The 25149-nt window shown below is 54.9% G+C and overlaps 4 protein-coding genes and 1 long non-coding RNA gene across 21 annotated transcripts in view; 3 read left to right on the top strand and 2 right to left on the bottom strand.

Moving 5' to 3' along the window:
- The window catches only part of QRICH2 (glutamine rich 2), a 35480-nt gene extending 34092 nt beyond the window's left edge, over positions 1-1388 (top strand). For 5 of the 9 annotated variants that reach the window (XM_027625062.2, XM_027625064.2, XM_035724486.1 and 2 more), the window contains one exon: positions 612-1388. In XM_027625062.2, coding sequence (XP_027480863.2) covers positions 612-781 — 170 coding nt within the window. In that variant the 3' untranslated portion in view covers positions 782-1388. The remainder of the gene's footprint in view (positions 1-611) is intronic. The other 4 variants (XM_027625065.2, XM_035724490.1, XM_027625066.2 and 1 more) reach the window with 1 other exon arrangement.
- The window catches only part of LOC113939299 (60S ribosomal protein L35a-like), a 426207-nt gene that overhangs the window by 175803 nt on the left and 225255 nt on the right, over positions 1-25149 (bottom strand). The window lies entirely within an intron of this gene.
- On the bottom strand, positions 4097-9280 carry UBALD2 (UBA like domain containing 2). Of its 2 annotated transcripts, none has more exons than XM_035724506.1 (3): positions 8889-9280; positions 8445-8507; positions 4097-4695 (listed from the first exon to the last, which is right to left on the bottom strand). In XM_035724506.1, exons 1-3 carry the CDS (start codon positions 9006-9008, stop codon positions 4375-4377), a joined length of 504 nt encoding a protein of 167 aa, XP_035580399.1. In that variant the 5' UTR covers positions 9009-9280; the 3' UTR covers positions 4097-4374. The 2 variants fall into 2 exon arrangements, with proteins under 2 accessions (XP_035580399.1, XP_035580400.1); XM_035724507.1 differs by having other exon boundaries at positions 4097-4692; positions 8889-9279.
- Positions 15207-18752, top strand: LOC113939303. The gene is made up of 3 exons (XR_003525190.2): positions 15207-15348; positions 17148-17236; positions 18457-18752. It is a non-coding gene; the product is annotated as an uncharacterized LOC113939303 (long non-coding RNA).
- Positions 24557-25149, top strand: part of RNF157 (ring finger protein 157) — a 78112-nt gene continuing 77519 nt past the window's right edge. For all 8 annotated transcript variants that reach the window (XM_027625092.2, XM_027625087.2, XM_027625089.1 and 5 more), the window contains exon 1: positions 24557-24682. In XM_027625092.2, coding sequence (XP_027480893.1) covers positions 24595-24682 — 88 coding nt within the window. In that variant the 5' untranslated portion in view covers positions 24557-24594. The remainder of the gene's footprint in view (positions 24683-25149) is intronic.

Here is a 25149-nt window from a genome sequence, read left to right as displayed (position 1 = left end):
CTGTGAGCATCACTTATAGCTGAGAAAATGGAGGCACAGCTAGGAAGCAGCGGGAGTGGAATTCAGACCTAAGTTGTCTGCCTCCAGAACCTATGCTGGTCACAACGCGTGGCAGGTGACTCAGTGGCGGACAGGCCGGGACAGACGACTCGGTGGCGGACAGAGTGCAGGGCTGCGATTGCGTTCTTGGGGGCACTTAACTTCCTCCTTCTTGGCACTCCACTGTCTACTCTGAGGGCAGCTAAAATGTTAGGGGAGCAGGAGAGAGAGAGAGAGAGGGCAGGCTTAGGAACAATTCCTGCACCTATTGGTGTGAATAGTGCCTCAGTAGCCCCTGCATTACTAGAGGAAACATCACTTAAGAGGCAGGCTCTTGGCCACCGACGGAGGGCTTGATTATTTTTAACTCCCAGAGATTAGCAAGGAGCTCTGTTCAGGAGCTCCCATGCCGGCTTGCACTGCCCACCACAGCCCTGCGGGGCCCCCTCTCCAGCATTCTGCCCGCCCCCCAATCGGCCTGCACTTCGTGCAAGCTGGGGAGGGCCTGGCAGGCTGCAGTGGGTGTGGGGCACAGTGGGACAGAGCCACCTCAGCGCCCCCATGTCTCACAGCTCCTCCTCCTCCACGGAAAGACAGACCCTTGTCCTCCGAGGGGCACCTGGCCCAGCCCAACGCAGCCCACCCGCCCAGCCCCAGCGAGATGGAGATGCAGATGGACATGCCTCCCGGGGAGGGGCTTGAAGAGCCCACCCGGGGGCCGCGGTCCACCACTGCTCATTGACCAAAGTTATTAATAAATGTTTGGGAAGAAGCTCGGGGGCAGCGAGGCTTCTGTGGGCTTGGCTCGAGAAGATGGAGTGGAAGGGGAGGGACCCAGCCCAGGTCCAGGTCGCCGGCCTTCAGTTATTGGACAGGTCCGACTTATAGCCTGAGAATGAGACCATGACCCACCCCCCCCTCCCACCGCAACAGATGAAGCTACTCTCCAAGGGTGCGGGGGCTTCAGGAGAAGCTGCAGAGGCCAGACCCCAGACCCGGGGGCTAAGGACCCACTCTCACCTCTGTCAGCTCTCTCCTGACCTCAGCGGGACCCCGAGGCTGCTGCCTTTTCCGGTCTGGGGATGCTGGCCCACAGGGTGGCCTGGCCGACTGGGGCGTTCGGGAGAGGTTGGGGTTCGTGGTGTCCGTGCACCAGCCGTGCCATGCAGCCAAGGTGAGGGTGGCAGCGCCCAGCTCCTGGCACGACGTCCCGGGGGGAGCAGGTCACCTGGGAAGGTTTCGGTTTGCTGGCCTCTGCAGCTTACCTTTGAGCAGCTGCTGCAGAGGCAGAGGGGCTGCCTGGCCTAGGCTGGTTCCCTGCTCCACTCACCCCTCCCCAGAAAGAGCAGAAGGGTGTCGGGAGGGGGTTTGACAGGTGACTGCCATTTGCCCAGAAGCCTCCAGGCCTAGCCTTTGTCCTGCCCCAGCCCGCTGGGCTCCACTAGCCCCAAACAGGCACGAGGGTTCACTGCTACCCTGAGTCCCGTGTGCTAAGGGTCTTGGCGGGTTTGAGGGGACAGAGGAGCGAGGGGCGGGGACTGAGCTCAGCAGGTGCAGCAACTGTAAGGGACGAGCCCCCAGGCCCCACTGGAACCCTGGGCACAAGTGAGAACTGCCCTCCCCCTGAGGCCTCTGAAGTCACAGAAGCAGCTTTTCTGTCTTCAGGTCTGTCCTCATGGGGGGCCCCCACCCCCAGTCCCCATCACCCCGACATGGGAAGGGGATGTCTCACACAAGAGGCTGCTTCAAGGTGTCAGTGGATGGGGTGACATGACACACAAAAGTGTGGCAGGAAACTGCTCAGAAAAGGGTTTCTCCCCAGTCCCATGTGGGCAAAGGAGGGTGGGGTTCGCTGGGGGTGTCATGGGGTAGCGCAGGTGCTCCCTATGGGGTGGGGGGCCTTCCCCCTACCTTCCCCTTGGGCTGAGATCCCATCCGTCTTCATGCAATGATCTAATGCTCTGGCTAGACAAGAGGGGAGCAGCTTGAACCTGAGGGCCCGGGTCGGCAGGCCTCACACCAGGCGCCCTTTCCTCCCTCCTCCCGGAGCAGGGGGCGGGGCCAGCTCCAGCCCCTCTGCCCCTGCTCGGGCTATTTCTCACTTTGCCTGAGAGATGTCAGAAGGTTGCCAGCTCAGTGTCCCTGGCCTAGAATCCAAACTCACCATCTCGGCAGGGAGGGGCAGAAGCAGGCCATCCCAGCCCTCCACACCCAGGCTTCCCTGCGCAGGCAAGGACCGGGAGGGGAGGACGTTCCCCAAGCGGCGCAGGCCAGCCCCCATCCTGGCACCTGGGCCAGGCCGCCCACCCTCCCCAGGCTGTGGTCCCAGCGTGGCCGCCTACGTGCCCTCCAGGGACTTCCCCTTGCAGGCCCGGAAAGCACAGGTGGGCTGGCTGAGGGGGGAGGCCGGGAGGAGGCCCAGGGGTTTCCAATCAGGAAACAAAACTGAAAGGACTAACCCAGCCTCAAAGTAAACCATCCCATGCAGAGGGGCTGAGGGCAGCTGCGGGCAGGTTCCGCCGGGCTCTGCAGGGGCCGCTGGGCAGGCAGGCGGGGGTGGTGGGGGGGTGGCCTGGCTTACTGCCCGGGGCCCTTCTCAGGTGTCACTCCCACTTTGGGTATGAACCTCCAGCCCCTGCGGTCCCAACCTACAGCAGGGCCGATCACAGGGCTCTGGGCCCTTGAGGAGGGAGAAAACAAGCCCTCCCCCCCCCACGCTACACACACGTGTTGAAGGGGCCTTGGGGGGCAGGGGGGTGCAAGGTAGCATCCCTCCTCCCCAGCATGAGGCTGGAGAAATCCCAACCCTGGGGCCAGTCACCACCTCCTCCAGCCCCACCTCACCACCCACACTGCCGGATCATTCGAGCAAAGGCCCCACTGGGCCAGGAATCGCCAACACAGCTTCTGTTCTAATGGCTAGAGGCTGTGGGGAAGGTGGGAAGGGAAAGGAAGCCAGTCCCTTTGGGGACCCACCCTGTCTGTGGATCCCAGACAGCCCTGGTTGACCTCTGGGGGATGGCCGCTCAACATGCACTCAGGGCCAGGCTCCCCCAAGAAGTTGAAGATAGGAACAGAAGGAGTGGGCCCGGCGGGAAGATGCCTGGGGGGGGCCTGAGCGGGGGGCTGCCAGGGGCCACAAAGTGGAGGAGTAGCTCCCCCCACCGCAGACAAGGGTTTAGGGCCAAGCGCCAGCCTGTAGCCGGCTACACGGCAAGGGCCAACAAGGGGAGAGGGTCGCGGAAACCAGTCAGGCCCAGGCCCCACTCTCCCTCCCATACTCAACTGGACCCAGCTGGTCCCATCAACCCCCCCTGGTCTGGACACCCCTTCTCCGAATATCCAGACCAGCCACATGGCACCCAAGCCCCTCCCCGCTCACAGCACACCAGGAGCCCCACCCGCCCCTTCCCAAGGAGAGCCCGGGTTTCCTACCAAGGCAAATAAAGGCACCGCAAACTAGGGAAGTTAGAAAAGTCTCTTTTAAGTTTTTAAATTAAAATTTCACCCTGGTGAGATGATTGATTTGGGAAGTAAATCCAAGGCAAGCTCTCCACTCTGTCGGGTGCGACACCCAGTGGGAGAGGCAGGGCGGCCGAGGAGCCTCAGGACCCCTGCTAGGCAGAGCCCGAGTCTCTGGCCCAAGCCGGCTCTTTAGTTCTGCACAAGCCCCGCACAGCTGGCTGGCGACGGGTGACACCAGAAGAGACCCGGGGCTGCAGGGCCCCTGAGGAGCCAGCCACGGAAGTCCGGTTAGGGAGAGCTCGTGATGGCAAGGGGCCTCCGCACCTTCGGCCGACGGGCGCTTCAGGGAGCCCCTGCTGTGGAGCTCCTTGAGTGGATCCACGGTGGTCCTCTTGATTCCCGAAGGCGTGACCTCTGAGAGGCAGCTAGCAGACCCCTCATGACTGCAGGATCACCCCACCTGGCTTCCAAGCACCTGGCTTCCAAGCACCTGCCCTGGGACGAGGAGTGGAGGGAAGGGGTGCTGGCCCAAGGGGACGCTCTGGCCCTTCCCTGCTGACCCCAACACCTCGGTCAGCCAGCCCCATTCTCACATACATTAGTTATATTTATATTTTCATATATATTATAGTTATATATTAAAAAGAGAAAAAAACTTGTCTGAAGAGAAACTCCTGAAGGACCCAAGTGGCTCAGGAAGTTTACTATCCCCCCCCAACCCACAAAAATTATTTTATAAAATCTTCCAGTGCGATCTTCAGGAAACCCCCACCCGCCCCGACTCCCCCCACCCCGGCCCTCCTGTGTCCCCACGACCCTGGACTGCCCCCCCGCCCCCAGCTCCAGCCCAGCGCCCGGCAGCATCCAGTCTCATCTCTGGCCATCCATGGCAGCCATGGCTTTCTGCTGGGCGCCACCCTGCTGCGCTCCGGGGGGCCACGTGGGCTGTGGGTGGTGGAGGTGGTGGAAGCTGTGGGCCGTGGGGGAGGAGGGCGGGATCCAGGCGGCCTGGTGGCTGGGTGGGGACGAGGCCCAGAAGGGGCTGAAGCTTGCAGGGGGGGAGCAGGCCACGGCCGTCATGGGACTATTGCTGCCCTGCAAGCCCTCGGAGGCACGAAGCTTGGAGAACATGGCCAGTGCGTCAGGGAAGTTGGGCGGTGTGGCAGGTGTGTTGCTTGGGGTGCACATCTGCTGGGAGAGAACACAGGTGTCGGGAAGGTTATGGGCACACGCCACCCAACTCCGAGCCATGGCCAGTGGACCCCCAACAGAGCCTCCGGTGGGGCCCACCCAGGCCGGCCCCTCCTCCATTCCCATTTTCCCGTCCACGGGCAGCTTCCACCGAACAGAAGCACCCTTCTCGCCCTGAGCCAATACAAACAATAAGGACAAACCCCGACAATTTTTATCAACACCAAAGAGTGTTTCCTGAATGCCGGGCAGGGATGCCCCCGAGGAGTGTCCGCAGCAAAGGGTTAATTCCAACCAGAAGCCAGGGTGTCAGATTCAAGTGAGGACAAAAGAGCAGCCCAGGACACCAGTGCTTAGCGCCTCAGCCTGGGTAAGAAACCAGCTGGCTCCCTCAATAATCCGCCCTCAGATGATCCGAGGTTGCTGGTCAAAGGAAGGCAGCCAGACCCAGGGTCTCCCTCCTCTGCCGAGGGAGGAGAAGAGAAGGTGCACCTTCCCAGCGTCTGGGCTCACTCCACACTCAACAGCACCAGCGGGCAGACCTTGGAGGCTCTGTCTCATGATCTCACTTGTCACAATGCCCAGGCACAGATGAGGAAACTGAGGCCAGGAGCTCAACTCAACGGACCAAAATACACCCGCTGCAGGCTACAGGCTGCGGAAGATGGGATTCCTGGGCTCAGATTCCCAGGGCGGCGAGGGGGCCTCCCAGACCTGGGGGCCCCAGCTCTTCCATCTCTAGCCAACCCTGACTCGTCTGGGCTTCACGCCTGGGCTCCCCGAGGACAAAAACCAGGGATTTGGGTTTTCTGTGTCCCCAGCATCTCCTTCATGATGCGTTGGCGGGATGCTGGCAGAGTCTCAGCCTGTTCAGTCCCCCTCAGCCCTCCTCCTGGGGGGCAAACCCCCCAAACTCTCCAGTATCCCCCACCCTTTCTGATCAGGGACCCCAGCCGGGAAGGGCAAGGACTGGGGTAGGGTGCTGGACTGTGACTGGCGCCCCCCCCAACCCCCAGCAGCATGGTGGGGCCGGGGGGGGGGGGGGAGGTGCCACCCATAAGTCTCTCCCAGGACCCTGGGGAAGAGGCAGCAGAGAGCAAGGCCTACACAAAGCCTGTTCTGACCTCACAGCAGCTTCTCCCTTTCCCAGGAAGCCAAGGGAGTCCTTCTTTGAATTTCTCCTAATTTTAGCAACACCAGCCCCTCCCCCAGGCACGGGGCTGGGGGAGCAAGATTCTAGGGCTCTTCACCTCGCAGAGGGAGCTTTTCACAGCTCTGCAGTTAAATCCCAGCCAGAAGTGGGGAGGGAGGCGCATCTGTCCTGTTAACTGGGCCAGCACCCTATCAGCAGCCAGGGGGCTCCAACCATTGTCTTCCTCAGGGGCGGCCACAGGAGACCCAGCAGGCCTGGCCCCACCCAGACCACTTCCCTCCTCCCTCCACGATTCCCCGCCCCCCACCCCAGGGCTGACTTCTCGGCAGCAGGAAACAATGAATGGGGGGTTGGGGGGAGAGGCCAATTGCATCACAGCATCGTGACTTCCCCAGTTGACCAAGCCAGTGAAGCCGGTCTCAAGAACCACCCTGCTGCAGAGAATGGCCTGGCTCGCCTGGACCAGGGGCCTCCTGTGCCCACCTGGCTGTGTGAGCTCGGGCAAGTTCCTTAACCTCTCCGAGGTTCGCCGTACTTCGGTAAAAGCAGGGGTTTGGACCAGATGCTTGCAAAGCCCCTCCAGCTCTTTGCTTCTAAAAACTATGGACAGAGCCCACTGCACCCTGCTTCCAATCCAGTGCCTCACTCTTCTCAGTGCCCCTCAATTCAACCCGGAGCCCCCCCTGTCTGGGAGGGTGCCTCCAACTGTGTGACTACACAGTAACCCACTGGGACAATCATTTATCAGTTACTCGTGCCCTGGGGTCACTTCTGGTATATTGCTATTATGCCATCACTGTTCTCTTGCTTTATTTAACTTTCTCCTTTGATTTATTCTCTCTCAAAAAATTACAGACTCCTTGAGGGCAGGAATGGCATTCTCCACTGTGCTGATGAAGTACTCAATACGTGCTGTATTGATGGATACACCGATTATAATGTCTGTTACAAAACCGGCCTTGAGGGAAGCTGTAAGAGATTATAATCCCTGGGCGCCTGGCTGGCTCAGTTGGAAGAGCATGCTGACTCTTGATCTTGGGGTTGTGAGTTCCAAACCCCATGTGGGGTATAGAGATTACTTAAATAAATTAAAAAAAAAAAAAAGATTATAACCCCTTGGGATTTGCAGAGAAAGAACAACAAGGTCTAAAGGGGCCAGCAGTCCCGGCTCTCCTGGGTCAGCCTCCCTATTCACAGCACCGCGGAATGGCTGTGCTGGAAGTCCCTGGGCTGTTTCGAATGGCCACAAGTTGGTGGAGCAAACCTCAAGGCTCTCTTGAGAGACAGGAGGCAGGGTGCTCCCAGGCTCTACTGCAAGGTGGGAGCCAGAGCTTTCCCATGGTCAAGTGCAGGGGAGGGTCTCCCGGAGATGACCCCTCTTGGTTTACAAGGAACCTGGCCTTAGCTGCCACGGCCCCGCAGCTCCTGCAGCTCCCCCAATTCTCCCACCGTATTCCAATACGTTTTCTGTCTTTTGATTTATACACAGCATGAGCCATTCCAAGCAGAAAGCCGGTTAAAAGGTCAAGATAGACCCTTCTACTTGTCCTTTGTAACTAGATGAAAACAGGGCACCAGGGACAAGACGCAGCAGAGGAACCATTTCAGCTCCTCCAGGAAAGGCAGCAGCTCTGAGAAGGGAGCCACGGGCAAGGACACCAAGTGTTAAAAATGCCAAAAATGCACTCTGAAAGCCACAACAGATCTCCTGGGGAATAATGTTTTACAATCCCTATGGTGGAGCCCAGTCCCTCCTCCCACAGCAGAGCTAATAGGTAACTAGGGGGGTGGGGTGGGGAGGGGAGGGGAAGGCATTCAAGCTTCTAAAGTGAAAGCGATGTCTTGTGTCCCCGGAAAGCAGGGCACCCCACTGGCCAGGAGGGCAAAGGCTCAGGCCGAGGGGGCCAGCCTGGAAAAGAGAAGAAAGCAAATCCAGACCCGAACCGCTCTGTTTCCTGTACTTTGTGTCTTTACATACTGAAATGAAATGCAAATTCTCGGCCTTCTCGTGTCAAAATCCCTCCGCCCTCCACACTCAGGGCATGTCCCTTTTCCAACAACAGGAAAGAGAGAACATACCTCTCTGGGTAGAGCCCAGCTCCCTGAGCCAGGGTGGATTTATCCCTTTCCTGTTCCCTGCAGAGCTGGCTTGTTTGGATGGGGGGCTCCCGGTAAACACAGACACCCCAGCTCCCGGCGCCCTCAGGGCCCTTCACTCGGACTCCCAGTTCCCCCAGACCGAGTAGTTATTAGCCGAGCCCCCTCCCCACGCCCCGCCACCCGCTACTGCCCGGCCACCCCGCCCTCCCGCCCGCTTGCCCCGGGGAGCGCGCCCGGCCCGGGCCTGAGGTCGAGGGAACGGCAGCCCGGGAGGCCGGGCCACGAAGTTGGGCGAGCCGGCCGGCCCCGGGAGCCGCTCTTTCCTGGAAGACATTTTGGCTCTTTGTTTACATCGCGGCGCGGCGCTTCCCGGCAACATGGCTGTCACCGCCGGCGGCTGACAGCGGCCCCCCGGCCTGCGCCCTCGGCCTCCGGTGGGCTGCGGGCCGCGGAGGACGCCCCAGCTCCCCGCCCGCCGGCGCCGGGACCCACTTACCATCTGGTGGTGGTGGTGGCTGTTGGGAATGTTGGTTTCTTGGAAAAACGTGCTCAGGGCGGTCTGCAGACAAACACAGCGGCAGGGCGGCGGTTAACGGGGCCGAGACGGGAAGCCCCCCCCCCCCCCCGCCAACCACCACCCAGCCGGTCCGGCCCCGCGAGCAGGGCTCCTCCGCGGTGTCCCCTCGGACAGCCCGGCCCGGCCTGCGGCGCGCCAGGGGGCGTCCCCGGGCCGCGCGCCGATGTGTGTGTTGCGGGGGGGGCTGCCGCCGGCAGGGCCCTCCGCGCCGTCCCCGGCTCCGGGCCCGCGCCCCACGCGAGACCGCGCGGCCGCCGATCGCCTGGCCGGGCGACATAAATAGAGCTCCCCGTCCCCGGCGGCGCGCCGCCGGTCGCTCCCGCGCCTCCCGCCCCCCCCACCCCGACCTCAGCCCGCGCGCACCTCGAACTGCCAGTGGGCCGCCTGCAGCAGCTGCTTCGCCTGGTCGGCCGCGCAGCCCGCGGCCAGCACGAACTGGTTGATCATGACCTGGTGCCGCAGCTCGTCCATGTTCACCGACATGGCTCCGGCCGCCGCGCGATCCCGGCTCGGCGGCCGCGGGAGGCCGGCCGCCCTCGGCTCGCGCTCGCCGCCGCCCGCCCGCGGCCTCCGGACCCTCGCCGCCCGCCGCACGCCGCCCGCCCGGCGAGTGTCCCGGTCCGGCTCCCGCGGCCGCCGACACCACAAACAACGGCGCGGGGCGGGGCTGGTGTCCAACGTTCGGGGGCCGCGAGCCGCCGCCGCTGATTGGCCCGCGCCGCTCGGCCTGCGCCCGACTCTGGTGCGGACGTTCGATTCGAATCCTGCGACCTGCGGCCCGCACTGTTTCTCTTTTCGCCCGGCCGCGCCCATTGGCGGAGGTCGGCGCCGTGGGGCTGCCCGGCATTGGTCGGCGGCTGTGTTTTGGCCCGTCCGGGCTCCTGGTTGGCCACGGCCAGGAGTTTGGGGCGGAGCCGCGCGCGCTGATTGGCCTCCCGTGGGCCCGTTTGAACTCAACTTGAAAACCTTGAGTGTCTGCTGATTGGCCGAGGGCCCTGTGTTTGCTGTTGTAGGCTTGGGGGTGGTGCGGCCAAGTTCATTCATTACTTCATTGAAACTGAACATGCTCAGCTGGAAAAGCAAGACAGAGTGGCTTTGACTCATTTCCTCTGAAAGATGTGGTCATCTCGAGAAACAGAATGATCAAAATAGAAAACAGACAGAGGCCTTGCAGTTGCTCAAGTCCAAAAATTGTTTATTTTTTTAAGACTTTCAAGCAGCTCTACTTTTTTTTTTTAGCCTTTTATTAAAATAGTACCGGCTTTCTGCCTCCTTGCAGTCACTATCCTCCCCAAAGGCCGAACAGTCTCTTCCTGGTTTTTAGACCAAAAACTTTGCTCTCTGAAGATGTAAACTAATGTTAACATGCACTAAGCATAGTTGCAAAGGGGAATAATTAGTAACTTTTTCAGTCAATATCGCAAGCCGGGAACTTTTCTTTTTCTTAAATCGCTTGACCTAGCTGAAGTTTTAATTTCTACCATCTTTCTAAAAATAGTGTTTCTAGGGGCGCCTGGGTGGCTCAGTTGGTTAAGGATCTGCCTTCAGCTCGGGTGATACCCGGGTGCTGGAATGGAGCCCCTCGTCCAGCTCCCTGCTCAGCGGGGGGTCTGCTTCTCCCTCTGCGCCCCCCCCCCCCCCGCTCTCTCTTCAAATAAATAAATAAAATCTTTAAAAAAAAAACCCAGTGTTTCTATACCAGCACTGGCTCTCAACCTTAGCCATTTAAAAACAAGATTTGTTTATGTGTGCTGGGCCTCCATCTTCTGGATAAGGATGTGACCTTCAGGGATGCCTGTCTGTCTCAGTAGGAAGAGCGTGTGACTCTTGATGTTGGGATTGTGAGTTCGAGCCCCACCTTGGGTGTAGAGATCACTTAAAAATAAAATCTTAAAAACAAAAAAAAAAGGGGGGGGTTGACCTTCAGGGCTGTGTCTGGGAATTGTAGGCGTGGGGAAAGAACTAGGAGTTGAAGCGGACGGAGGAAGGGGCAGAGAGGTTACAAAGGTAAATATTGCTAGGGATTCACTGTTAGAATTCCTGTTTCTGAAAAACTTAGCAAGTTTTGGATCTGAAATACCAATCCCACGGTATATTGAAATTAGTTAAGGGTCTGCAGAATAGGAGGCTAGAAGAAAGCAAGCCATGGTTCTATTTTGACTTTGCCTAAAGTGAATGTAAGTCTCTAAGAAAACTTGACCATATAAAAAATAAAATATAAATAAGAGAAAAAATTACACCCGATGTTTATGTACTGATAGTAAAACAGCCTCGGGCGTTATAATGAGCTTGTCCCATTTAGTCTTTTTGTTTGTGTGCTTGCTTGTTTGCTTGTTTATTTTGAAGGGGAAGGAGTCAGCTTTTTGACTGCTTCTTTTGCCATAATGAAGCGCACACGGGCTGAGCCCCAGAGTGTGGCTGGAGAGTCAAGTACAGCTTGCAGCCCTTCCCTTCCAGTAATTGCAAGGTGAAAACAAAAGTGAGCAGCCAGCAGCTTGTATTACCAGGGAGCTCAGGCCATAAGCAGCCCCAGAACGAGGAAGTACTGTCATTGTGGGGTTCCAGTTTTCACAAGTACATACAGGTGGCAAGCATGCCACGACCATGAGTGGTAGGATTTACCTGGGCAGAGGCATTTCAGCCTGCAGGATCCCTTGGGTCTTAATTAAGAAGTTCTCCAGGAAGACCCGTGTCCTGAAAACACCAAAATTACCACCCCCTGCTCCCACACCCCCAGAGAGAGGGAGAACAACTGTCTCTGATCTTGGCTGAGAGAGATGGGAATGCTCAGTCAATAGTTTGGCTTCTGAGAATCTGGTTGGAGATGAATTTGGGCATGGCTTCCCCTTCTCAGGCTGGTTAACACAAGAGTGTCCCTCTCCTGGGAGCGCAGGGGAGAATGAATGAGGTCATGTTTGTAGAGGGCTTTGAGCTGCTGGGATGAAAGCAACTCTCCAAGTGCGAGGTATTATTAACCGAAGGTATCATTATCTTAATCTGAGAGGACAATGTGCGGCAGGTAAAACAGAGCAATAAAAACCTGCCCATTAATAACAAGTCAAGGGGCGCCTGGGTGGCTCAGTTGGTTAAGCGACTGCCTTCGGCTCAGGTCATGATCCTGGAGTCCCGGGATCAAGTCCCACATCGGGCTCCCCGCTCCGCGGGAAGCCTGCTTCTCCCTCTCCCACTCCCCCTGCTTGCGTTCCCTCTCTCGCTGTCTCTCTCTGTCAAATAAATAAATAAAATGTTTTTTTTAAGATTTTATTTTATTTATTTGAGAGAAAGAGTGAGAGAGAGAGAGCACAAGAGGGGGTAGGGTCAGAGGGAGGAGCTGACTCCCTGCCGAGCACGGAGCCCGATGCGGGACTCGATCCCGGGACTCCGGGATCATAAACTCTTAAAAAGAAAAGAAAAGCAGGGTCGGAGAGGTTAAGTGACTTGCTCAAGGTCACTCAGGTAGCTCCAGGTGGAACTGAGCTCTGAACTCGGCTTCGTGTATTTACCCGCAAAGCTGGTGCTCTTAAATATCATAATCTACTTTGTATCCCTGCCTAGCCCCTGGCATCCACCTTCTCTCCTCCCTTGGTGTTACTAGAAAGATAGAAAAGCCTGTCTGGGTTGTTGGAAGTAGCAGGAAGGTCAAAGCCATTCTGCAAGTGATGAGTTCATGCTGTTTTACACCAGATTACATTTTCACCAAATGTCACATGTCCCCCAAGGGACAAAGGCCATACCACTCCCAACATAGTAAATGGCATTTCCTAAAAGCAGCACTGGGGGCCTGCACTCTGTCCTGTGCCAGCCAACTGGGTGATAAGGTGGCCTCACCTCCTGTTGCCAGGTGTGTCTCATGGTAGGTGAGTCTCTGACAACCTTTCGAAGGGACACTGGAGGTGGGGTCTTTTTTTTTTTTTTTTTTTTTTTTAAAGATTTTATTTATTCATCTGAGACACAGAGATACAGAGAGAGAGAGAGACAGAGCATGAGCAGGGAGAGAGGCAGAGGGAGAGGGAGAAGCAGGCTCCTTGCTGAGCCAGGAGCCCGATGTGGGACTCGATCCCAGGACTCTGGGACCATGACCCGAGCCGAAGGCAGACGCTTAACCGTCTGAGCCACCCGGGCGCCCCAAGGAGGTGGGGTCTTTGCCAAAGGGGAGAGGAAGGCAGGGTAGAGAGACAAATTTCTAAGGAAGGTTCTCCTTCTCAGGGGCCTTCGATTGTCCACTTGAACTCAGGCTCCCAGCTACTTTCTCTCGATGGTCTAGGAATTGACTGGCGTGGAGCTGGGCCTCTGTAGCCTCACCCTTGCGTTCAAAAACGTGGGAGATCCATTGCTGTGGCAGCTGCTGCTTCAAGTTTTGAGACAGCCTTCTTACCTGAGCCAAACTTTTTTTTTTTTTTTTTGAGAACTATATCACACACCAAGAGTTCGTATATAACCTATGCGTGGTTTGAGGAATAATGAACAATCACCCCCGTACCAACACAGAACCTAAGATGTCCAAGACTCTCACATGAGCCTCCCCAAAAGCATACCTTCCTTTCCTCCCCAGAACTTAATCCTCATATTTGCATTAATCATTCCCTTGCTTTTCTTTGTCCTTTACTCCTGTAGGTATGTATCTCCAAACAATGCGCTGTGGGTGTGACAGATTGATTCTTTTGCATAGGTGGTTCAGCCCTTCTGCCGTCCATCCCTCTCTTCATTAACTCCGCTGGGTGAGCTCTGTGGATCCCCTCCCCCCACCCCCCCACCCCCCCACCCCCGCTCCCACCCTTTACCAACATGGGTCTCTTGCAAACAGGGCTGGCTCTCTTGTTCTCTCTTCCATGACCCCAGACAGCAGCTCTGATCCAAACTAGCAATCATAGATGGTAAGAAGATAGGAGGGCTCCTTGGGGGAGGAAGAAGAGAAGCTGGGAAGGATTCAGGTAGATAGAAAGGAGAATGAAAGGAATTTTCAGAAGGGAGAACAGTACGAACCAAGGCACAGAGTTCCTTTGAAAGCTAGTTCATAGCAAAGAGTTTTCAAGCATCTTTTGGGAGACATAGGGTGGGGGCGATGCTAAGCCTGGATAGGCAAGGGTTAGAGTGGACCCTCTCTAGAATGTGGGGTAGGAGGGCATGGTTAGTATCCTTCCCTTTGTTTCAGAAAAATGGCACATGCTTTCTCAAGGCGGTGCAGAGACTCTTCAAACTAATCAGGTCAGGCTAAGCTCTGTTCAGGTAAGTACAATCCGAAAGTCTTACTTCTCACCAATACAAAGTTTGCTGCAGTTTGGTGACTCTCAAGAAGAACTGCCCTCTGGGCAATGACCCAATGACCCAGACTGTGGGAGTTTCCACAATCCTGAAGCTCCCAGTTGATAAACTCTAGAGCCCTTGGGTGGCTGCCTGTTTTTATAAATAAAGTTTTATTGGAACCCAGTTACCCTTATTTGTTTGTATTATCTATGACTGCTTTTGTACTACAGCAGAGCTGAGTAGTTGCAGTATGGATCACAAAGCCGAAAAGGTTTCCGATCTGTCCTTTGCACTATGTGGAACATTCCAGCAGGCAACGTGAGTGCTGGAGAGTCGAGCCTTGGCAATTACGTGTTTTAGCCCAAAAGTAACACACATCTGTTCGCGGTTCCTTGTCCAGAAGAATCACGTGGCCTCTCCTAACCCAGGGGGAAGCAAGAAATAGAGGAGACTCATATTGATGAGCATTATTACCATCAAACTGCCATGTGGCTTTTCCACAGGCACCAGGCTGTTGCGCAGTGAGGATGAGCCTATTTTCACCTGCTTATCTCTAAATCCCAGAGGCCCAGAGGGAATTTACATGGCCTAGGACTTGAGCAGTGCGGAGGGCAACGTTGAAGAGGTCTGGAGTTTCTGATGAGTTGCTGCTTGAGGTTTCAGGAATTTTCAGGAACACAGGAAGTCAGGGCAAGTCCTGGAATGGACGTGTTTGGTTAAAATAAAGTCCCTGATCTTTTTTTTTTATTGCAAGTTTGGCAGTGATAGGTGCCCTTCTCCTCTAGGAACACAGGGCACCTTGGGGTGAAATTTGGACGTGTGCTATTTCCTGACCCCAAAAGCCCAAGCCACACCGATCATTTCTTGGACCAAGCACGGGTGCTGTAAATGAACCCAGGGCAGTGTTCTGCATAAAGAGGAAGGAAGTAGTTACTGAGAACAAGAGCACTGCGTTGTACACGACAGAATTGGGAAACCACCAGAATGTGCCTCATCACCAGCAGTGCCCAGGCCTGGCCTGCCCCTGGGGACCGAGAGCAGTCGGAGAAAATCCCGTGTCCTGCCCTTCGGGAGCCTCCAGACCAAAGCTACCCCACTGACCAGACTGGGTACGGAGCCCAGTCAGCAGAAGGGACTGCTCCAGGAGATAGGGCGTCTGTCCAGGCCTGAAGGCAGTTACAAAGCACAGCGTCCACAGAGAATATCTGCCAGAGCTCTTGGAGAGAAGTTTAAGGCCAAAAAGGATTTCTATAGACAAGAGGACATGGAGCGTCAAAGGGCTTGTTGAAAAATGGCCCCAAAGGAAAAAAAAAAAAGGTCCTAGTTCAGATAAGGGGATGATGTAGAAGGAAGTGGGTAGGATAAGGAAGACAGATTAAATATGGAGGGAGCAAAGCAGAGGTGGGGGTGGAGGGAGGGTCCCGTGCATTGCCCTTTATTACTGGTGGCACTGCGGATGGAACCACTCTGCTAACTTGGGGACCAGCAGGCCTGGTACTGGGACAGGTTTCCTATGGAAGCTGGTAGGACAGGCAGTCTGTGGGGAAGACCGGGGGCTTTGGACTCAGATGAACCTCAGGTAAGTTCCGGCTCCCTACACCTCCTTGAGGGAGCTTCGGTTTCCCCACCCAGGAAATATAACAGAGCTAATCTCTTAGGGTTGTTTTAAAGATTCAGTGAGATAATCCATTCAAAAGTGCTTGGATGGAGTGATTGCTCAAAAATGATCATTCTTGGGGCACCTGGGTGGCTCAGTCGGTTGAGCGACCAACTCTTGGTTCCAGCTCAGGTCATGATCTCGGGGTTGTGAGATCAAGCCCTGCATGGGCTCTGTGCTCAGGGTGGGGAGTCAGCTTGAAATGCAATCCCTCTCCCTCCCGCCCCTCCCCCCCACATGCTCGCTCGCTCTCTCAAATAAATAAATAAAAATCTTAAAAAAAGAAAGAAAGAAAAATTATTATTCTTTGGAGCACCTGGCTGGCTCAGTCAGTAGAGCCTGCGAGTCTTGATCTTGGGGTTGTGAGTTTGAGTCCCACATCGGGTGTAGAGATTCCTTAAAAAGAAAAAAAAAAATCTTAAAAAATGATTCTTCTTCATATGTATTTCAATAGCCATGTGCACTTACATATGGGAAACAATGTATCCAGTCCTTTGGTTGGGGGCCCTCGCGAGCATTCAAAGAAACTTAAGACCAGGGGTGGCAGATAAACCGGCTCAGGGAGTGGGCAAACCCTGATGGGCAGCATTTGATGGTTTCTGTGGTTTAAATAGTCTCTTTGTGGCCAATTTCAAGCTACTAACAGTTTAACACCTGGCTGGCAACATTCCTGAACAATCAGCTCTAGAGAGCGGGGCCCCAACCCAATGAGCTTTCTCTCCGGTTAGCAAATGACACATAAGTGCAAAGTTAACAAGAGCTCCTAGATACACCCCCTGAGCCTGGTCCACAGAGGACTGATCCAGATAGGAGCTAGAGGGCCATTGAGGGGTGGGGCTAAGCAGGGACAGAGGCTGTTGCATTTGGGGGAGGGAAAAGCCTGGCTTTTTCTCTGGCCGTTCAGCGGCTACCACAAGTGTGGTGGGTGAGATGTATTCCTGGCATTTTGAGTTCCCAGTGGGCACGGAAAGATGATATCTCAGGGGATCCAACCCCCGGGCTCTGCCTCCAAGCTGTGGGGCACCAACCTCCCTTTCACCATATGCATACTGAAGGCAGGGCCTGGAATGCAAGTCCTGGCTCTGGAATCCTGGAATTCTTTTTTTTTTTTTTTTTTTTTTTTTTTTTTTTTAAAGATTTTATTTATTTATTTGAGAGAGAGAGGATGAGAGATAGAGAGCACGAGAGGGAAGAGGGTCAGAGGTAGAAGCAGACTCCCTGCTGAGCAGGGAGCCCGATGCGGGACTCGATCCCGGGACTCCAGGATCATGACCTGAGCCGAAGGCAGTCGCTTAACCAACTGAGCCACCCAGGCGCCCTGGAATCCTGGAATTCTGACATAAAAAAATACCTTGGGAATTCAACCACTTCACAAACAAAAATTAAAAAAAAAAAAAATTTTTTTTAAGATTTTATTTATTTGACAGAGAAAGACACAGCGAGAGAGGGAACATAAGCGGGCGCGGGGGGGGAGCGGGAGAGGGAGAAGCAGGCTTCCCGCGGAGCAGGGAGCCCGATGCGGGGCTCGATCCCAGGACCCTGGGATCATGACCTGAGCTGAAGGCAGCCGCTTAACGACTGAGCCACCCAGGCACCCCCCCCAAAAAAAGCTAGCATTTATTGAGCACCTGCTGTATCTTTTGCTGTATCCCCCTGCTTTCTATACCTTGTCTAACTGAATGTTCAAATATCACTTTGCTATTCTCATGTCATTTATACAGGAGGAAAGTAAGGCTCAGAGAGATTGAAGGACTTTCCCATGGCACACAGACAATAATAGAAGAGCTGGGTTTTGAACCTTGTCCTACATGTAAGTATCAAATGAGTTATACAGAAAATTATTCATGTAATAGGACTTCTAAGAAAGAAGAGTCAACGGTGGGCCAGGGTTCTCAGAGGCGGCTTCATAGAGAAGGTGGGATTTCAGCTGAGGGGATTCACCTCTGCACACAGGAGTGGCACCCGTAGAAAGGTTTTCTTTTTTTTTTTTTTAAAGATTTTATTTATTTATTTGAGACAGAGAGAATGAGAGAGAGAGAGAGCACATGAGAGGGGGGAGGGTCAGAGGGAGAAGCAGACTGCCCGCTGAGCGGGGAGCCCGATGCAGGACTCGATCCAGAGACTCCAGGATCATGACCTGAGCCAAAGGCAGTCGCTTAACCAACTGAGCCACCCAGGCGCCCGGTAGAAAGGTTTTCTATGAGCAAACACATGAACAGGAATGATAGCTGCATTCGCGGTACAAGTGGGTTATATGAGAAGCAGAGGGAGGAAATACCTCAGGGGTAAAACACTTGTCTTGTTTAAGGTAATAGGGAGCCACTGAAGGTATATGGGCAAGGGAGTAGCATGCCAGGAAAGTTAACCCGAGAGTGATTTTTATTTTTTATTTTTTTTAAGGATTTTATTTATTTATTTGAGAGAAAATGAGCAGTGGGCAGAGGTAAGGGAGACGGAGAAGCAGGCTCCCAGCTGAGCAGGGAGCCCAGTGTGGGACTCCATCCCAGGACCCTGAGATCATGACCTGAGCCGAAGGCAGACACTTAACCGACTGAGCCACCCAGCTCCCCGACCCCAGGGTGATCTTTAGAGGCAGGACCAGGAAGCAGGAAGACCAGAGAGGAAGCTAATGAAATCGCCAGACCTCTCTTCATACATAGATTTCATCTTGGAATATAAAAGATAACAGTATACAACCAAGCAATATAATAAATATACACCTCATGGTGCATAAAAAAAGATCTAGGGCTTCCAACAGTACTGTGAGAACCACAACAGTAGGTAGTACCTCTGTTTATTACTTGGCAGGCTCAACACAGAGTCTTTGAAACGCCCTAATGAGGATGGTAGTTATCACTTAAATAAACAAGCAATTAGCTCAGGAATAAACGTGTCATTGTAAATGAAGTCATTGAATCGCTGGCCTGTGGTGGACTTTAGCCAATGCTCAGGCTTTAGCAGAGACACATCATTAGTGCGTATAGGACGCTTTTAACCCACCTGGTAAGAATCTGATCTGACCCTCCGTAGGGGCTCTCACTACCCTCTTCTCATCTGCTGCGCTTTGGTTCCTGTGCCTGCAAGGAATTAGGTGACGATCTGACCTCAGCTCCAGTTTCCGAGGAGTGGAGAGGGAAGTGCAGCGGAGAGAAGCTCACGGCTTTCTTATTCCTACTCAAGCGTGGTTATGGACAGCTTCCATGCAAACGCAGTGTATTGCGCGTCGCATCCTCACTGTTTGTGTTGGGTTTCTGAGCTTTTCCTTTGAGTTGATTTGTCCTCTTACATTGGCCCTAGAGCACAACCTACCCTGCAATAAAAAGAAACCAAACCAGCAGTACTCGTTTCGCTTAGCAAGACCCAGGGCATGGATGGAGCCTGGGATCCCCGAGTTCTGAGCCATGCTGCTATTTGTATGCCTTGGGCCAATCCCTTCCCCTCCCCAGGCTGCAGCTGCTTCATCTGTCAGGTGAAGGGGCTGGACTAGATGACCTTTAGACTTCTTCCAGATCTGACGCTCCAGCCAGGACATGCGTTGTCAAGAAACCCTAGGAGAAGGAAGAGAATTCATTCTCATTTTCTTCCTTTGAATTTCTAAGTAACCACAGTTGATCATTGGTTAAAGAGGGGTACGAGGGCTGTCGCCACGCTGCCTCTCTCACACTCTGATTTCTCTGGGTCACAGGAGACAGAGGTTGGGCTTTTTTGCCTGCCTGGTGTGTTTACCCGAGAAGGGCAGCAGGGGCAGCCGAGTGGATACTGGGCTGAAATGTTAGCGGTGCATTCTTTTCGCACTGACTTCATCACGCAGAATGTGCAGCCCCAGGTGGGGCTGAGCTCAAAACCAAAAGCAGGGCTGGGCAGATGAAGGCAGAAGTGAGTGTACTGAAACTAGCTTACAGGGTCTGGTACTTGATAGAACGATCTGGAAGTCAACTAAAATAGGGGTGCCTGGGTGGCTCAGTCGGTGAAGCGTCTGCCTTTGGCTCAGGTCATGATCTTGGAGTCCTGGGACCGAGCCCTGCATCCGGCTCTCTGCTCAGCGGAGAGTCTGCTTCTCCCTCTCCCTCTGCCCCGCGCTCATGATCTCCCTCCCTCCCTCCCTCCCTCCCTCCATCTCTCTCAAATAAGAAATAATAATAATAATAATGGAAGTAAACTAAAATAAAGTGCAATAGAACAGACTCTCCTAATTTCTTTAAACTAGTCCTTGAATAGGATTAATGTCCCAGGTCCCTCATTTCTGCAGATGCCAGATGCCCAGGCAGCAGGGCTGAAACTAGGGACAGGCGGTTGAGTTACCTGCCTGGGCCTGGCAGTGAGCATGAGTGCCACGTGAGGGTCACGCACCCTAGCACCTTACTCTCCTCACCCTGGGCTTGGCCGCGCAGGGCAGCATTAGCATCGTCTTTCATTTCAGTCTTAAATGGAAAAGTAGATTAAGAAGCTACAGACCCAACTGGAGTTTGCAGCCATGTGAACAGTTCTCCTTTGTTAGCCGCACACAGCTGAGGAGGAAATTAACAATGAGGAATTCACATTTGGCAAGAAGCAAAATATGAAAGCCTGATTGCTGGCTTCCTAATGGACAAGGTTATTTTCCTCAACAGAGAGCGTTAGGTTGCCCAAGGAACCATCTGCAGGGTCCGAAAGCATTTAGGATCAGACCCCTCTGCCCGTGTCAGCCTCGTCCACTGATCTGGAGTAGGATGTGAAATTCTATTCTGGTTGTTTTAGCTTTAATCCACTGAAGCCATGGTCCAAGGGCTGAGAGAGGGATCAGGGGCCATGTGTCGCTGATTGGGCCCTATCTTTTGGAGAGACCTGCACTCGCTCAGAACAGCCAGAGGTATAATCTTCCTATCACCCTAGCAAGGACGGAAGGGCCAAACCAACAGCAAAGAAGGGGCCTGTCTTAGCCCCAGCCCTTTTGGGTCCCAGAGACAACCCCCCCCCGCCCCCCCCAACCCCGTCCCACTCCTTTCCCCGGCTGTCTTGGGAATGCTGTGCTGCAAACAGGGCTGCATCTGTCAGCTTTTCACCAGCAGGCTGTCTCTCCTTCCTGTTACAGGAATCTGTGAGAATCGTTCAAATGAGTGGATGTGTCACAAAGGTGGAAAATGCACATCTGAGCTGAAATCAGGACAGCCCAAATGAGCAAAATTGAAAGCTCTAAGGGACGAGCTGACCTCGAAATTACACTCACCCTGTGCTTCCCCCACCCGCTTCTCCTTTCTCCCTTAGACCCAAGGTTGAGAAAAGCTGGGACCTGATAAAATGTGTGGCTTTTCCCTTCCAGCCTTGAGTGGATGCTTAGAGGAAACTCGTGAGACCCTTAAACACTGGGTTCTCTGCGGAGATTCTCCCAAGGGCTGCTTGTGTAGCATGCAAATGGAGAGGATGCCGTGAGGCCGTTTACACAAAGGATGCCTGGTATTTGCATGTAATTTCCTCACGCACCCGGTGCCACCCCTCACCAGACCATTTATTCAAGTTAAAAGCATTTTTATGGCTCTCTTGATGGCAATCACTTCTGGATTTTTCCTTTGTCTGTGCCGTCTTCTCCCGCAGGCCCTCTCCCTGGCCCAGATCTCTGGCAAGGGAGCCAAGTGGCGCCAAGGAAGGACCAGAGAGGAATGCAGGACTGGCCCCCAAGAGGTGGCTCCTCCAAGGCTTGGTTGCATATCTCTTCTTTGCCCTGGGCACTGGCTGAAGTTCTCTTTTCCCAAACAATAACACTGGGATTACATTGTAGAAAGTGGGACTTGAACTCAATTCCCAGAAAGTCTCTTTGAGCTACAGTTTTCTCCAAACTATCCCCTATCCCCTTCTCTTCTGCCTCATGAGCCTAGGGGGCTGGTTATCACTTCTTTTTGTTTTTTAAAATCAATTGAAAAGAATTTTTTTTTTGAGTAGGTTCCACACCCAATGTGGAGCTTGAACTCACAACCCTGAGATCAAGAGTCACATGCTCTACCGACTAAGCCAGCCAGGCAACCCTATTGCTTCTCTTTATTTTATTTATTTATTTATTATGTATTTATTTATCTATCTATTTATTTATTTATTTATCGTACTATTTCTTTTTTAACGATTATTTATTTATTTATTTGAGATAGAGAAGGCGAGCAGGAGTCGTGGGGGGGGGGGAGAAGGGGCAGAGGGAGAGGGAGAAGCAGGCTCCCCGCTGAGCAAGGAGCCCTGTGTAGGGCTCAATCCCAGGACCCTGGGATCATGACCTGAGCCTAAGGCAGACGCTTAACGACTGAGCCACCCAGGTGCCCCCCTAAAGATAAATTCTTAATAAAATTACCTGGCCCTCACTGGCTGCTGTGAAGAAGCAATGAGTGAATCAAGGCTCAGTTAAAAAGAAATAATAGGAAAAGGGGTGCCTGGGTGGCTCAGTCGGTGAAGCGTCTGCCTTCCACTCAGGTCATGATCCCAGGGTCCTGGGATGGAGCCCCACATCCGGAAACTGGCTCAGCAGGAAGCCTGCTTCTCCCTCTGTCTGCTGCTCCCCCAGCTTGTACCCTCTCTCTCTCTGACTAGTAAATAAATAAAATCTTAAAAAAAAAAAAAAGAATTTATCTTTGAGTAATCTCTACACCAAACATGGGGCTTGAACTCACAAGCCCTGAGATCAAAAGTCATACGCTCTACAGACTGAGCCGGCCAGGCGCCCCAGGGCCAGGCTACTTTACAGACGAGAGGACAGAGAACTGGTAAGAGCTTAGTTCAAAGTTATGTCACTGGTTAGGGTCTTGATTTGTCCAACCCAAAGTCAGTGTTTTTTCTCTGTCTCCGTTTTTTCAGTTGTAAAATGGGGGTGTTAAGAGCACGTACTTCATAGGGTTACTGTGAAGGATGAATGCTTTAATATGTAAAAGCGTTCAAAATAGGGCCTGGCAGAGAGAGTGTTCAATAAATGTCCACTAATATTACTGTGCTATGCCTTGTTTTTCTTTTCTTTTCTTATTCTAAGCATTGGATTCCTGACTCATTTGTGGGAGGAGGAACCAGTTAGGCTTGGACAGTGTTATCTAAGATGAGGAATGAACCCGTTTCCCAGACTCAGAGCAGGTTGAGCTGGGACCAGAACAGATCCTTGCAAGCAACAGCACTGAGCTGCCCTGTTTACCCACATCCCCGCCTGGCTCTGACTGAGACCCTCAGATTCAGAGAAACCCATAAAGAGGACGATACAGGATGTTGAGGGCAGGAAGAACAAAGGTTTCTGAGCAGAGCCCAAGATGATAAGGCAACATTTTACTCTGCAATGTGCTGAAGGCCTTCTATTTTGAGGGGGTTCTAGATTCTTCATGACTGATATTATACCTTATTGTTACTCTAAGGTAGGGCCTGCATGTGGGGAAAGGAGTATCAAGAAGGACATCAGTTCCCTCCCAGAGATATGTCCGGAAACCTTCCAGTGGTTAGGGCCGGGGGCTGGAGGGAGGGCTCTGAACTCTGCCAGGTGCTTGGGAGAAGGCTGCCCACCAGCTTGTCTGGGCCAGGGACTTGACCTGTAGCTCAAGCCCCTCTTACAGCATCAGTCAATATAAATAACAGCAGGGCGCCTGGGTGGCCCAGTTGGTTAAGCGACTGCCTTCGGCTCAGGTCATGATCCTGGAGTCCCGGGATCGAGTCCTGCATCGGGCTCCCTGCTCGGCAGGGAGTCTGCTTCTCCCTCTGACCCTCTTCCCTCTCGTGCTCTCTATCTCTCATTCTCTCTCTCTCTCAAATAAATAAATAAAATCTTTAAAAAAATATATAAATAACAGCAATGTGTTCCTGCCCCATCCTGGGGACTCTGGAGAAAACCAAGGCAACTGGGCTTCGGTGCCTTTAGCACCAGGTCTGTTGCTGAAAAGAAGGCAATGAAAAATGCAAAATATAATCAAGAAAGAGCTAGACTCTATAAAAAGGCTTAGCGAACCTAATCAAGGGAACTGAACACTCCACAAACTGTACTTCAAACATTGTGAAAAGTTGTTGAAGTCATGTTCTAGCAGTTGAAATTTCTGATCAGTCCACCCTCTCAGAAAAAAAACCCACTAGACCCACAAATAAAATAAAAGGCTTAAAATACAGATGTCTATAATTAAGTTTTAGAACGACGCCTTCTGCCTGTCCAAGGCTCCCACAGTCTTGTGTGTTTTTATCAAGAGGGGCCCCTTGTTCTGCCTGGCCCTATTCGCGTTCCCCTGCTTTGACTTTTCGCACGCAGGCCTCCAAAGTTTCCAAAAGATGCAATCAGAGGGTGGACGACTTGATCTTATCTTAGGCTGATGCTCTCCAAACTTCAGAGCTACAGCAGCCGCCTCAGGGACCCAAAAACAGAGGGCAGGGAAAGAGTTCGGCGCTCTGAAAGGAGCTACGTGAGAGGGATGGCGACATCTTCCTAGCGGGTTGCCGGCATTGAGTAATCTCCCCACGCCTGGGAGATGGGATCAGCAGGGCACTTTGGGGCAGAGGCGCTGGGGGGCGAGAGAGATGCTCACGCCACGCAGTCCTCTGCTGCGAACGCAGTCCTCTGCGGCGAACGCACTGGGACTGCTACGACTGCGGGCCGGGGTCAGGGCCCGGGGGCCGGGGCGCCCCTCTGCCAGCTCCTGACCGCCGGCTCGCTGATGCCAGGGGCGGGGCTGGAGCAGCCTTCCCTCCGCCGGACGGCCGCGCACCGCCTTCGGGGGTCTGGGAGAATGGCGAGCATCCTCCGGGCCCGACTGTCGTCCGACCGGGACCCCGCAGACACCCCCGGCCCCCGCCCGCAGCCTTGAGCCCCCAAGCGGCTCCCCGCGCCGGGATCGCCGCCGCTCGCGCCGCATCCCACCGCCCATTGGCTGGCGCGCCGCCGACGCCCCGCCCCGCCCCGCCATTGGCCGCGGCCGCCGCGGGCCCCGCGCTCTAGCGGTCGCTGACATCACGCGGCCTGAGGCGGCGGCGGCGGCGGCGGCGGCGGCTGCGCCCCCGGCCCGGCCCGCAGCCCCCTTCGGCAGAGGCGCCGCCGCGGGGCCCGGCGGAGGATGGTGCGCAGCGCGCCGGGGGCTCCCCGCTGCCACAGCCGCAGCGCCGAGGCGGAGCCGGCCGCGGCGGGCAGCCGACCCCCGCACCGCGCGCGGGGCGAGCGGCCGCGGTGAGGCGCGAGGGTGGCGCGGGCGCAGCGCCATGGGGGCCCTGACCAGCCGGCAGCACGCGGGCGTGGAGGAGGTGGACATCCCGTCCAATTCCGTGTACCGCTACCCGCCCAAGTCCGGTGAGGGCCGGCGGGCGCGGGCCGGGGCGCCACCCGGGGCCGGGGGTGGGAGGGCTGCGGGCCGGTGCGCAGGGGTCCTTGGCTGGGTCGCCGCGGTGGCCGGCCGGCCCGCCGCCCGAGGACGCGAGCGGCCTGCAGGCCATGTGCCTGGTGGCAGAGACGCGTGCGGGGGGACTGCGGCTCCCGAGGGGCGGGGTGCCCGCGGCCCCGACGGGACCCTTCCTCCGCGCCCGGTGCGCCTTTTCCCCTCGGGAGCTGATCTCTCTAGGGATATTCGGCTTGATCTAGGGGAGGCGGGCCTGGCATCCGGCACCGGCGCCTGTGCTGGGAGGCCGGCCGGGGTCCGCGCATCCAGGCCTCTGGAGAGGGAGGCACGGGCCCAGGTTGGAAGTAGGTTTCTCAGGGCGAAGCTTCCGATGCCTGCTGGAGGATGGAGGCCCAGAATGCGTTTGCAGGGCTGCGCTTTT

This window comes from Zalophus californianus, chromosome 16 (genome assembly GCF_009762305.2).
Source record: "Zalophus californianus isolate mZalCal1 chromosome 16, mZalCal1.pri.v2, whole genome shotgun sequence".
Classification (NCBI taxonomy): Eukaryota; Metazoa; Chordata; class Mammalia; order Carnivora; family Otariidae; genus Zalophus; species Zalophus californianus.
Note: the sequence above shows the minus strand (reverse complement) of the source record. Positions and strands in the feature narration are given on the sequence as shown.

Excerpts from the sequence above, each read along its gene's own strand:
- UBALD2 (XM_035724506.1), bottom strand. The coding sequence starts at position 9,008 with ATGTCGGTGAACATGGACGAGCTGCGGCACCAGGTCATGATCAACCAG. Across the intron at positions 8,508-8,888 it reads CGGCCCACTGGCAGTTCGAG|ACCGCCCTGAGCACGTTTTT; the intron begins GTGCGCGCGGGC and ends GTTTGTCTGCAG. Across the intron at positions 4,696-8,444 it reads GCCACCACCACCACCAGATG|CAGATGTGCACCCCAAGCAA; the intron begins GTAAGTGGGTCC and ends GTTCTCTCCCAG.